Here is an 11,850-nt window from a genome sequence, read left to right as displayed (position 1 = left end):
GCCGCCGCCCGAGTGCTTCTCTTTCCTTAGTATCCCGGCACAAACAGCGCGCGCGCACGGGACACAGGCGCTGCGCGCTCCGGGCTATGGCGGTCCACGTACTCTGGTAAGCTCTACCTATTTTCATCACAAGTTAAAAAAATAATTAAGTATAGTCACTTTTTCATTAATTATATTCATTTTATCTGGTATGTATTTTTATATAATAATTACACAATACAACATAAAATAATTTTAACAGGTTGGTGGCTGTTTTAGTGACTCTGACAGGAGTAAATACGGTGAGTATTTTTTTTATTATTAAGATAATTATATTTTTTTTATTCTGGTAATTTAAATAAAACATTGTAAAAATTCGGGAATGTAGGGACAGGGAAAGGGCACTCGTACCAACTGGTCCGTCGGCTTCTATTCGTCCTTTTGCAATTTCATCAAAAACGCGAGATAAGCCGGTAGATAAATATTTGACATAAAAAGCTTGCGTATTATTAAATATTATATAATTATATCAATCAATAATCTATATTTGAATTTAATAGGTTTCTTTGCTTATATCTTATTGTTGTAAAATAACACAGACCGACAAAGTTTATCACTCGGATGTACTATAACGTCGTTATTGCGCAAACTTGTATCTATAGAACAAAATAATATGAATTATACAGAACAAAGACAATTTTTCTCACACAATTATTTAATTTATATAAAAAAAAATCAAAACGAATTAATTTTATAGTTATTTTACTAACTGTGGCAAAACTAATAAATTGAAGGTACATAAGTATCCATTTAAATTTTGCTTCATATTAATATAAAATATAAAATTATATAATTTAGCATTATTTATTTTAATTTATTACTATTCGCAATACATAAAGGAAAGGTGATATTTTGTTGCGTAAACATTTTTTTTGATCGACAGACAAAACTATTAGAATGATTTAAATAATATTTAAAATATTAAAAGTAGTTTATTTAGATTACTCTACAATATTACATATTTTTTTTATACATTGTGCATGTACTCTATAGTGATTGATTTCTTGTACTTTAAAAATATATAAAGTTTGCAACACGTTAAATCTTCATGTCTCCCAAATTGGAATCTGATTCATTAGAATCTCTACCAGTAAGTGCAATTAATGGAACTGATTTTATACTAAGCAAATGTTTTATTTAATTAATTTCAATAAAACAATTCGGGGAATACTTATTTAAACATACCTATTTCTCAGAGTTTAAGGCCAGTCGTAGGCAAGGGCACAAGTGTGTAACTAACTGGTTGTGAGTTCGATCCCCACTAAAGAAAATGGAAATATTTATTTAAATTAATATTTTCATTACTTCACTCTGGTCTGGACCGGAAAGCGCGGCGTTGAGTTTCGCCACTCAACACGCAATGCGTCCATAATTCGGCGGAAAGTGGGGAACGGAGCATCTTAATTCTCGGTTCCCTCTGCCTACCCTGTTGAATGCAGGATACAGCTTGAAGCTGATTTAATTTCACCGAGTGGAAATTGAATCCGGTATTGCTATATACACGCAGACACATAACTTCACTAAAACTTATTTATTCTAAAATTGAATAAACAACAAGTGTTTCCGGTAAACTATGTATTATAAATAAAATAAATAATTTATTTCAAATAGACCATCAGTCGTACTTAGAAACTTGTCGTATCATTTTACGAGCAAAATGCATTCATAGCAGAATATCACATAACAATTTTTAATAGTACTTGTCATTGCAACTTACAAATTGAAATCAAAAAATTTCTTAGGAGTATACCTACATAACTGTAGTGAAGACACATCTGACTCATTCACTTTCCAAATAGAATTTAAAAATTTAAGTACCTATTGAGGTAGTTGTATGATTTTGATATGATTAGAATATTTACTACAAAATTCGTTGTTAGTGCTGCATATAGCAGGGTAGGCAGAGGGAACCTAGCGTTAAAACAGCCTGTTCCCAACTTTCCGCCAAACCAAACTTAGTCTTGTTATCAGAGCAAAGAAATGGAAATATAAATTATTTAATATCCTCGAGTGGGAATCAAACTCACAACTTGTCGCCTTTACAACCACACGCTTGTGCCAATTCGAAACATGGAGGCCTGTAGAAACAAAGATTATTAATTTAAAACATCGGATTAAAACAGCAAGGTTTTTTTTATTGTTTAGATATTTATCAAACCCTTGTTCATAATAATCATAATCTAAACATGGTATTGCAAAAATTTTACTAAATTATCCGTTATAGTATGTCTACCTATTCCGCGTTAATCGCTTAATGAAACATTAAGATACAATAATATGCTTCACAATTGTTTTATGTACTCGTAGAGTAAATGTTCTGTGTAGAGTAAGAAAAAAAAATATAATCAAGTAAATAAAAAATTAAGTTCAATTCACTTACTGTCAACTATAAAGAATGATATAAAAGTCATGTTTTAAATTTAAATTACTCTTAATCTTTCTATTTTTTGTATACTTAGCAACGGGACAGTTTTGAAAGAGGAGATGTAGAAGAAAACAATATTTATGAAAATCAATGGCCATCCCAAGCAAATTGGCCTCCGCAAAGGGAATATGAACCACCAAATGTTCCCACCAGTAACATTTTTAACACGTACGGGCTATCAAGAAGGCCAGATTTATCAGCTGGTCCATCACAAGCGCCACCACAAAGTCTACCGCAAAGCTATGGCCAAAACTTTGCTATATTCGACCCTGTAACTCGACAACGAACTACTGGACTCGATCGAAACTGTACTGCACCAGGCTGCTGCGTACCTAAATGTTTCGCTCAGAAAGGCAGCAGAGTAAGAATTTTCGATATTTTTCTATTAGAATATGTATATAAATAAAAATATTGTCATACTCACATACGTGGCAAGGAACCGAAAAAATAATAAAACATAATTTTTAAAAAACTCTTGTCGTAATTTTTAAAATTATTTTTATAAAAAATAAATATAATAATTTACTTTATTCACAGTTATAGTATTAAAATAATTTTAGGGCTTTCCTGGTATGTCTGGAAAACAAGGAATAAGAGGTTTGCCAGGTCATGAAGGTCCTGATGGTCAACAAGGGCCCAAAGGTCAAAAAGGCCAAGTTGGACCTCAAGGCCCTCGCGGACCAAAAGGCGATAGAGGGAAACCCGGTGCGCAAGGTTTTATTGGTTTAGCTGGTCCTCCTGGACCTCAAGGTGAACAAGGTATGTCCGGAATACCAGGACGAGATGGGTGCAATGGAACGGATGTAAGTAATTTTATAATATTCTTATTAAAATGAAATAATGTGTTTTTTCGGGTTCCGTACCTCAAAAGAAAAAAACGGAAGCCTCATGGAATCACTTTGTTATCCGTCTGGCTGTCTGTCTGTCAAGATCATTTTTCTTAAGATCAGGTATCGAGCTGAAATTAAGGTATTAATTAGTATCAAATGCGGGGACCGCAGACTTGAACGTTTGATATTAACTTATGTTTGTGCTTGGAGCACAGAAAATTAAACTTCAAGTCGACGCAATCAAAAGATACAAGGTTTATGCATCGTTTTTGCCGTTATTTGCACGATATTGGCCGCCTAATCAAAACTATAGAGTACTTCCCGTAGTCCTAGTATAAAAAAAAATAAAAAAACTGAAAAGAACTGAGAATATCGTCCGAGAGATGTATATTTTATACAATGCGAGTGTGTATCCCAGCAATTTTTAATTAAATTAATTTAAACTTTTCTAAGTTGCATTTTTCATTGGCCTATGACTTTGATACGAAAGATTTGGTGGTACTTAGCCGGTTATTTTGTTTATAATTTTAACTGCATTTATAGGGAGAACCTGGTATAATGGGGCCAAAAGGATCTCAAGGACCTCGAGGTTTTTCTGGCCCTAAAGGTGTTAAAGGTGACAAAGGAGAACCGGCACATATGGGTCGGTATCCTAAAGGCCAAAAAGGTGAACCTGGAGCTGATGGCATGCAGGGCCCTCCAGGGCCAGTTGGCTTAACTGGGCCTTCAGGATTACCTGGCCCTAGGGGAAAAACTGGATCAATGGTAAAGAATATTTTTTCAATATTATTTAACAATTCTTTTTTATTTTCAGATGGTAAATAATTTCTTGCCTTACCGTATATAGAAATAATTCTTATGTGTCATGTTATATGACATGGTAAAATAAGTATCTAAAATATTTAGTATTTTTTAGGGTTTACCTGGCTCTAAAGGTGATAAAGGTTCAAAGGGATCGAAAGGACAATCAATACAAGGTGACAAAGGAGATAGAGGAGATAGGGGTGATAGAGGGCCAAGCTGTCCAGCAGCAACATTACCATCTTTAGACAATAAAGGGGCTATCAAGGGTGTACAAGGAGATATGGGACCTAAAGGAGAGAAAGGAGAAGCGGGAAGAATGGGTGAAAAGGGAGATACAGGGCCTACGGGTGAACAAGGGCTATCGGGCCAAATGGGTATTAAAGGAGAAAAGGGTATACGTGGAAATCCTGGAGAAAGAGTAAGTCAATTATATAACTATTATGAAAATCTAAATGAAAATAAATAATTATGAATATTTTTTTATACTCTCTGAGGGATCTCTGTAATCTTTACAACCTTTGTTATTGTAAAGATTACAGATACAAAAATCACTTTATTAGAAGCCAGTGCAGCTTTCTTATGCTTATCTGGCTATGCCCTTTGATAATAGTGCCCTGAACATTAATTCCAATTTCAATTCAAATTCAAAATATTCTTTATTCAAATAAACTATTACACTTTTAAATCGTCGAATGTATATATAAACAAAAAGCTACCACCGGTTCTGAAGGCAGTTCTGCTGAGAAGAGCCGGCAAGAAACTCAATTACAATTTATTACATTAGCTGGCAACTATCCTGCATTACATTCAATAGACATTAACTCTATACATGTTCATTCTCCAAATATTATTGTACAGTGTAATAAGCTTTACTTGTTAGAATGTTTTTTATAAATACTTTAAATTTTGGAAGTGGCAAACCTAGAATACACTGCGAAATTTTATTATATACACGTATAATCAGACCCATAAAAGATTTGTTAACTTTTTGGAGGCGAAAACTTGGCGTAACAAGCTTATCTTTATTCCTCGTTCCTATCGTATCGTATTTTTACTAATAACTTAAAACTTTGCATATCTATTTTGATTATATTTGAAACACCTATTTAAGGGTCGAGATGGAATGTATGGTGCCCCTGGTACAAGGGGTCCTAAGGGTGATAGAGGCGTAGATGGTCTAGCCGGTCTATCTGGTAGACCTGGTGGAAAAGGGGAACCCGGTAAAGATGGCTTGCCAGGTCCTAGAGGATTGAAGGGAGTGCCAGGTCCAGCAGGTGGTCGAACAGGTTCACGCGGCCCTCCGGGACCACCAGGGCCAAGAGGCTACACTGGTCCAATTGGTCCACCTGGTTCGGATGGAAGACCTGGAGATATGGGCCAACCAGGACCCATGGGCCTACGTGGAGGACCAGGTGAACCTGGTAATCCTGGTATAGAAGGCTTAGCAGGACAAAAAGGAGAAAAAGGTGAAGCCGGTCTCAATGGCTTAACAGGAGATATAGGGCCTAGAGGTTACGACGGACCCCCTGGTCCGCAAGGTCCAAGAGGCCCGAAAGGCGAAGATGGTCTTTCAATTTCTGTAAGTAATATGTAATAATTTATAGACCGTCTACTTTAAAATTGAAATTAGAAATATATATAAAAAGACATACAAGAAATATATATTCCAATAACATGCAGTTTGTACGAAGTGTTCCGTAGCAGCAAACAAAAACATATATTACTATATTGTATATTATTCTTAACATCAAAAACGAGGAGGCTACTTAATTCAACCGATAGATATTTTCATCGAAATTTTCCCATGTTGGTCTAAGTGACCAAGAAATCAAAATTGTTCAAATCTATTTTCATTTGAAGTTTTCTTTGAATTTTAGAATTTTAATTTCATTTTTATCAACATAAAAAATACATATTTTTTTTTTTAAATATATTAGTTATATATTTATTATATATTTTCTTTTATAGGGTAGATATTTATTGTATATTTTCTGCCTGATGTTATTTTTGTGTCATTGTTTAGCGATTTGTATGTGTTCGTAAGTTCAGCTTTAGAGTAAATGGTCTATACTAAGTTATTCAACATTTCCATATAAACTAATTTTAATAAATTTTATGAAGTTATAATGTGCAACGAACTCCTTAAAAACAAATAAAATGTATATTTTAGGGACAAATGGGTAGTCACGGGCAACCTGGATATCCTGGTGATAAAGGACAAAAAGGAGAGAAAGGATATCCAGGCTTACGAGGAGTTCCTGGTAATTCTACTCTAGGGACACCTGGAAGTCCTGGAGAAATGGGATCTCCAGGAGAAAAAGGTGAAAAAGGTAGCCCAGGATTCAACGGTCTTCCTGGTATTTCTGGTGAGAAGGGAGATATCGGGGGACGTTGTAATGAATGTTGGCCTGGAACGCCCGGTCTTAAAGGTGACCGTGGCTCTGATGGTTTACCAGGGGAACGTGGTGAAAAAGGACTTACTGGTCCAGTAGGAGTACCAGGTGAACGAGGATCTGATGGTATTGATGGATCACCTGGATCACCTGGCGCACCAGTACGTATAATAAAAATAATTTATGAAACATCTCACATGCAACTTAGATTATTAAAACTTGATTAATAATACTCATATTTTTTTGTTAAAGGGAGAAAGAGGGGATGAGGGTCCTATGGGATCACCTGGAGAAAGAGGTGCAGATGCAATTATACCTTCAAGTATGATTAAAGGACCGAAAGGAGAAAGAGGGGCACCAGGAGAAAAAGGATCCGTGGGTATTAAAGGTGAAAGAGGTCTAGATGGACCACCTGGAGATATTGGACTTAGTGGAATGCCTGGACAAAAAGGTGATCAAGGCAGAATGGGATCTCCTGGTATTGATGGAATACCCGGCACTGATGGCTTACCAGGACTACCAGGATCAAAAGGAGAATCTATAAAAGGGGAAAAAGGAATAGCTGGTGATCAGGGTTTGAAAGGAGATAAAGGATTTGGTGGTTTATTAGGACAAAAAGGTGAACCAGGTCAATGTCCTCAAGAAATAAAAGTGTTAACTAAAGGTGAAAGGGGACCGCCAGGATTTCAAGGTCTTCCAGGACCTCAAGGTAGAGGAATATTAAATTTGTTCTTTTATGCAATTGTAATAAATGTCTATATGTAGAGTACATGTCTTACAGAGAAACACATAAAGATTTTCTTAATGTATTAGATTTTACTTTTTTCGTTTCATATTTTGTGTAATATACTATTCACTGATAATATTGTTTTATTATTAGGCATGCCGGGTGAAAAAGGTGACAGGGGTCCTTTTGGTAATACTGGACCAAAGGGAGAAAAAGGTTTAACTGGACGTGCAGGACCAGTTGGTCCCCGAGGTTATCCTGGTATTAAAGGAGACAAAGGTGATATTGGTGCGATGGGCTTTCCTGGAACAACAGGTGAAATGGGACCAAGAGGATTTCCGGGACTTTCAGGATTAAAAGGCGATAAAGGGGAAATTGGTCCATCCATGCCAGGTCCACAGGGTATGCCAGGATTAAAAGGAGATAAAGGAGACCAAGGACGTCTAGGTATGCCTGGCAATCCAGGTAGTGACGGTCCCCCGGGATCTATAGGCTTGCAAGGAGAAAAAGGAGATTTAGGCCTTATGGGTAGACCCGGCTTTCCAGGTGTGCCTGGAACAAAAGGAGAACCAGGACCTATAGGACCACCTGGAGTGCAAGGAACCCCAGGCGTTCCTGGGAGAGATGGGTCGAAAGGACAACAAGGTTATCCAGGACAACCAGGCAAGCCTGGAGTTATTGGTCTACCTGGTCAAAAAGGAGAAATTGGAATACAAGGTCAAGATGGTCCAAAAGGTTTTCCAGGATCAAGAGGTCATCCTGGATTACGAGGTCTTACTGGTTTTGATGGAAGCCCTGGAGAAAAAGGAGATAAAGGTGAAATTGGATTTCCAGGAAACACAGGTGCACCAGGCCTTGATGGCCCGCCAGGACCACAGGGAATTCTTGGAAGTAAGGGTGATACAGGCTATCCAGGACCACCCGGTTTACCTGGATTAATGGGTAGCAAAGGTAGTAAAGGCGATTTAGGTCTATCAGGTCCGCGGGGTTTCAAAGGAGAACCTGGTCTAGCTGCACAGAAAGGTGACAAAGGAATACCTGGAATTTCTGGCTTAAGCGGAAAAGATGGTTTTCCAGGACCAATGGGAGAGAAAGGAGACAAAGGAAATATTGGCTTACCGGGCTATGGTCGTCCGGGATTACCTGGTGAAAAAGGAGATATAGGCCGCCCTGGTTTACGTGGCATTCCAGGAGAAATAGGAGAAAAAGGTGATCGAGGGTTACCGGGCCTATTAGGTATGAAGGGAGATAGAGGATTAACGGGCGATATTGGTCTACCAGGGCCGCCAGGAATGGATGGTGCTCCAGGACCACAAGGTGAAAGAGGATTACCTGGATTTAACGGGGAAAAAGGCGATAAAGGTGAAAGAGGTTTTGCTGGACGTGATGGGTTTGATGGAATTAAAGGAGAGCGTGGTCCAGTAGGTTCAGAAGGTATTAAAGGCGAAAGGGGTATTGAAGGAGAAAAAGGAGATAGGGGGCTCCCAGGTCCTTCTATTAATATTAAAGGTGATAAAGGAGAAATTGGGCAACCAGGTATTGCTGGTATTCAAGGACGAAAGGGAGAAAGAGGTAGAGATGGATTCCAGGGTATAACAGGAGAAAAAGGAGACAGAGGTTTTACTGGCCAAAAAGGAGACATGGGTAGAGTAGGCTTGACTGGAGCAAAAGGTAAATGTAATTTAATTCTTTTACATTTCTTCATTCCTATGTTTCAAAGCGATAAACAATTTTAATTAAATTATTGCAATAAATAAATAATGAATAGTTTACTAGATGAATTACATCAAAAAATATTTAAATTAAAATAATTTTTATTAAGAGAAAATTGAAGAAACAATTACGAATAATAAATATTGAAATTTCCAGGTGACAGTGGTCCAGCAGGTCCAGTAGGCATACCTGGTATGACAGTAGTAGGAGAAAAGGGTTTGCCTGGGTTACCAGGAAAGCACGGTAGACCAGGTCTATCTGGTGCTCCTGGAGAAAAGGGAGAGCAAGGGTTACCTGGTCTTCCAGGACAAATCGGTACACCAGGAACACCAGGCCCTCCAGGGCCTAGAGGGGAAAAAGGTGAACAAGGGCGTGAGGGTATCAATGGTCCACCTGGTTTTGACGGTACACCAGGAGCAGCCGGGCCTCCTGGAATACCCGGGGAAACAGGCCCTAAGGGAGACAAAGGTGCAATTGGTTTTGGATTACCTGGAATTAAAGGCGAGCAAGGACCACCAGGAATACCTGGATTACAAGGTCAAAGAGGCAATAAAGGGGAACCTGGACTAAATGGTGCATTTGGGGAACCAGGGCAAAAGGGATATGCTGGTGAAAAAGGTGATAGAGGTTTGCAAGGTAGAATCGGTCAAACAGGAATAATGGGTCAAAAAGGTGACAAAGGAGAAGCAGCTGCTATAGTTTATGGTGCTAAAGGAGAAACAGGACCACGTGGTCCACCAGGTATAAATGGACTTCCGGGTCTTAAAGGAGACATTGGCGCCAGAGGCTTAGATGGTAATCCAGGCTGGAAAGGCGATAAAGGGTTCCCTGGGCCGAGGGGTCTTCCGGGTCCGCCAGGTCCTCAAGGACTACAAGGTGTGGAAGGACAAAGAGGCGAAATAGGCCGAACTGGCTTACAAGGTTTGCCTGGATCACCTGGAGCTCCATGCGTTACCACAGATTATTTAACTGGAATTCTTTTAGTTCGTCACAGTCAAACAGACATTATACCACAGTGTGAACCAGGTCATGTGAAACTTTGGGATGGATATTCCTTGTTATATATTGATGGCAACGAAAAAGCACATAATCAAGATTTAGGATACGCTGGCTCGTGTGTCCGAAAGTTCAGCACTATGCCTTTCCTGTTTTGTGACCTTAATGATGTTTGTAATTATGCTAGCCGGAATGATAGGAGCTACTGGCTGTCTACGAACCAACCTAATCCCATGATGCCAGTGGAAAGCAACGAAATAGCTAGATATATTTCCAGGTGTGTAGTTTGTGAAGTGCCAGCTAACGTTATAGCGGTCCATAGTCAAACTCTTGATATACCAAACTGTCCTGCAGGCTGGAATTCTTTATGGATTGGATACAGTTTTGTTATGGTAAGTAAATTTAACAACACACACATGTACATTATACAAAATTGAGTATAAATGGGTATATTCACACACTCACTGGTTCTATTTATTATGCGTACAGATGAAGAGTAACCGAAATCATAATATTATGTTGCTAATTATGTAATCAAGAGAAACCTAATGTACTTAAGTAGTTTTATTTTTATTCTTTTATCTTTATTTCGTTTCCTTTTTCTCTGTTCCTCGATTATATTAATTGTGATATTATTATGCTTAGGGTATTTTTTTTTTGGGTGAAGAAAAAAACTATAGTTTCTTCTATGAATAAAATAATTAAATAAATCAGACTTTAATCACTAACATTATCATCATTTAATTACGACATTTTCGTTCGTCAGTAAAGTTTATAATAATTTTAATATTTTAATAGCATACTGGTGCTGGTGCACAAGGTGGTGGGCAGGCGTTGGCTAGTCCAGGCTCATGCTTGGAAGACTTCCGAGCTACACCATTTATTGAATGTAACGGAGAAGGCGGAACATGTCATCATTTTGCTAACAAGCTTAGTTTCTGGCTTACAACTATTGATGACAATAAACAATTCTCCGTGCCCGAGAGAGAAACCCTTAAATCTGGACGACTTCTGCAACGGGTATCTCGATGTGCAGTTTGTATTAAAAATACAACATAGCAAAATATTGTATGGACATAATACCATTATATTAAATTAGCTGGTAATTTATTTTTGTTTTCCTTTACAAATTTTATCAATAAGGATCGAAATATCAGGTAACGCTATGAAATAAATTAAAAATTGAACCTATTTTATATTATAATGTACACCAAGGCAATGTAATCCTAAGAATTAAGGTATTGTATAGTATATATAATTTCATATGTAATAACAATAAGTCATAAGATTGTTTATCTGATTCTTAAAATACAAAACTATTACAATTATTGCTTAGCAATTAGATCTGTATTACAATATGGATTAGTATCTATGTATTGCTACTAGTCACAAAAAATATTTAGAAAAACATTTCGATATTTATAAACATTTTCCTTAGAAAGAAACAATTTTGATAGAGCTTTTGAATTCATATAAGAAAACGTTGTATATATGTATGCTTGTAAAGTGTATTTCGATATTTTTTCAATTTCATTCCATTCAAAAATTAAATTACTATGATGAAAATAACCGAGTCATTATCAAATTAAAGCAGTGTAATAGGTATACAAACTTATCTTTCTTATTATAATTAATATTTTATAGTAAATATCTCTATTATATATTGGTGTAAGCACTGCCATTGTAGATAGTCTAATATTACATATAGCACCATAGTTGTTATTTTAAGTTTTCATTTTAATAAATAACTTAAAACCTAAGCGTATTTTCCTTAAAATACCTTAATATAATAAAAAAAAAAAACCTTTTCTTGTCTTAAAGGTTTTTTACATAAGTATCATAGAAGTTGTTGAAGAAGACCAGGAATTTGATTCTAATATATTTCAATATTATTTCGTTATGCTATCGGAACGAAACTACTTA

The 11,850-nt window shown here is 36.8% G+C and overlaps 1 protein-coding gene across 1 annotated transcript; it reads left to right on the top strand.

Annotated features, from left to right (window-relative positions):
* The first annotated feature begins 13 nt into the window (after nt 1-13).
* On the top strand, nt 14-11,687 carry Col4a1 (Collagen type IV alpha 1). The gene is made up of 12 exons (XM_085185964.1): nt 14-106; nt 242-281; nt 2,499-2,825; nt 3,025-3,267; nt 3,838-4,059; nt 4,211-4,516; nt 5,210-5,677; nt 6,269-6,652; nt 6,744-7,200; nt 7,372-8,889; nt 9,088-10,319; nt 10,726-11,687. The coding sequence occupies exons 1-12, from the start codon at nt 87-89 to the stop codon at nt 10,984-10,986; spliced, it is 5,478 nt and encodes a 1,825-aa protein (XP_085042090.1). The 5' UTR covers nt 14-86; the 3' UTR covers nt 10,987-11,687.
* Nucleotides 11,688-11,850: the final 163 nt, after the last annotated feature.

The sequence above is a fragment of the Heliconius melpomene genome, chromosome 1 (genome assembly GCF_056956725.1).
Source record: "Heliconius melpomene rosina isolate 202511_hmr_F chromosome 1, ASM5695672v1, whole genome shotgun sequence".
In the NCBI taxonomy this organism is placed as follows: domain Eukaryota; kingdom Metazoa; phylum Arthropoda; class Insecta; order Lepidoptera; family Nymphalidae; genus Heliconius; species Heliconius melpomene.
The sequence above is the reverse complement of the archived record's forward strand: the minus strand, read 5'-3'. Positions and strand labels throughout refer to the sequence as shown.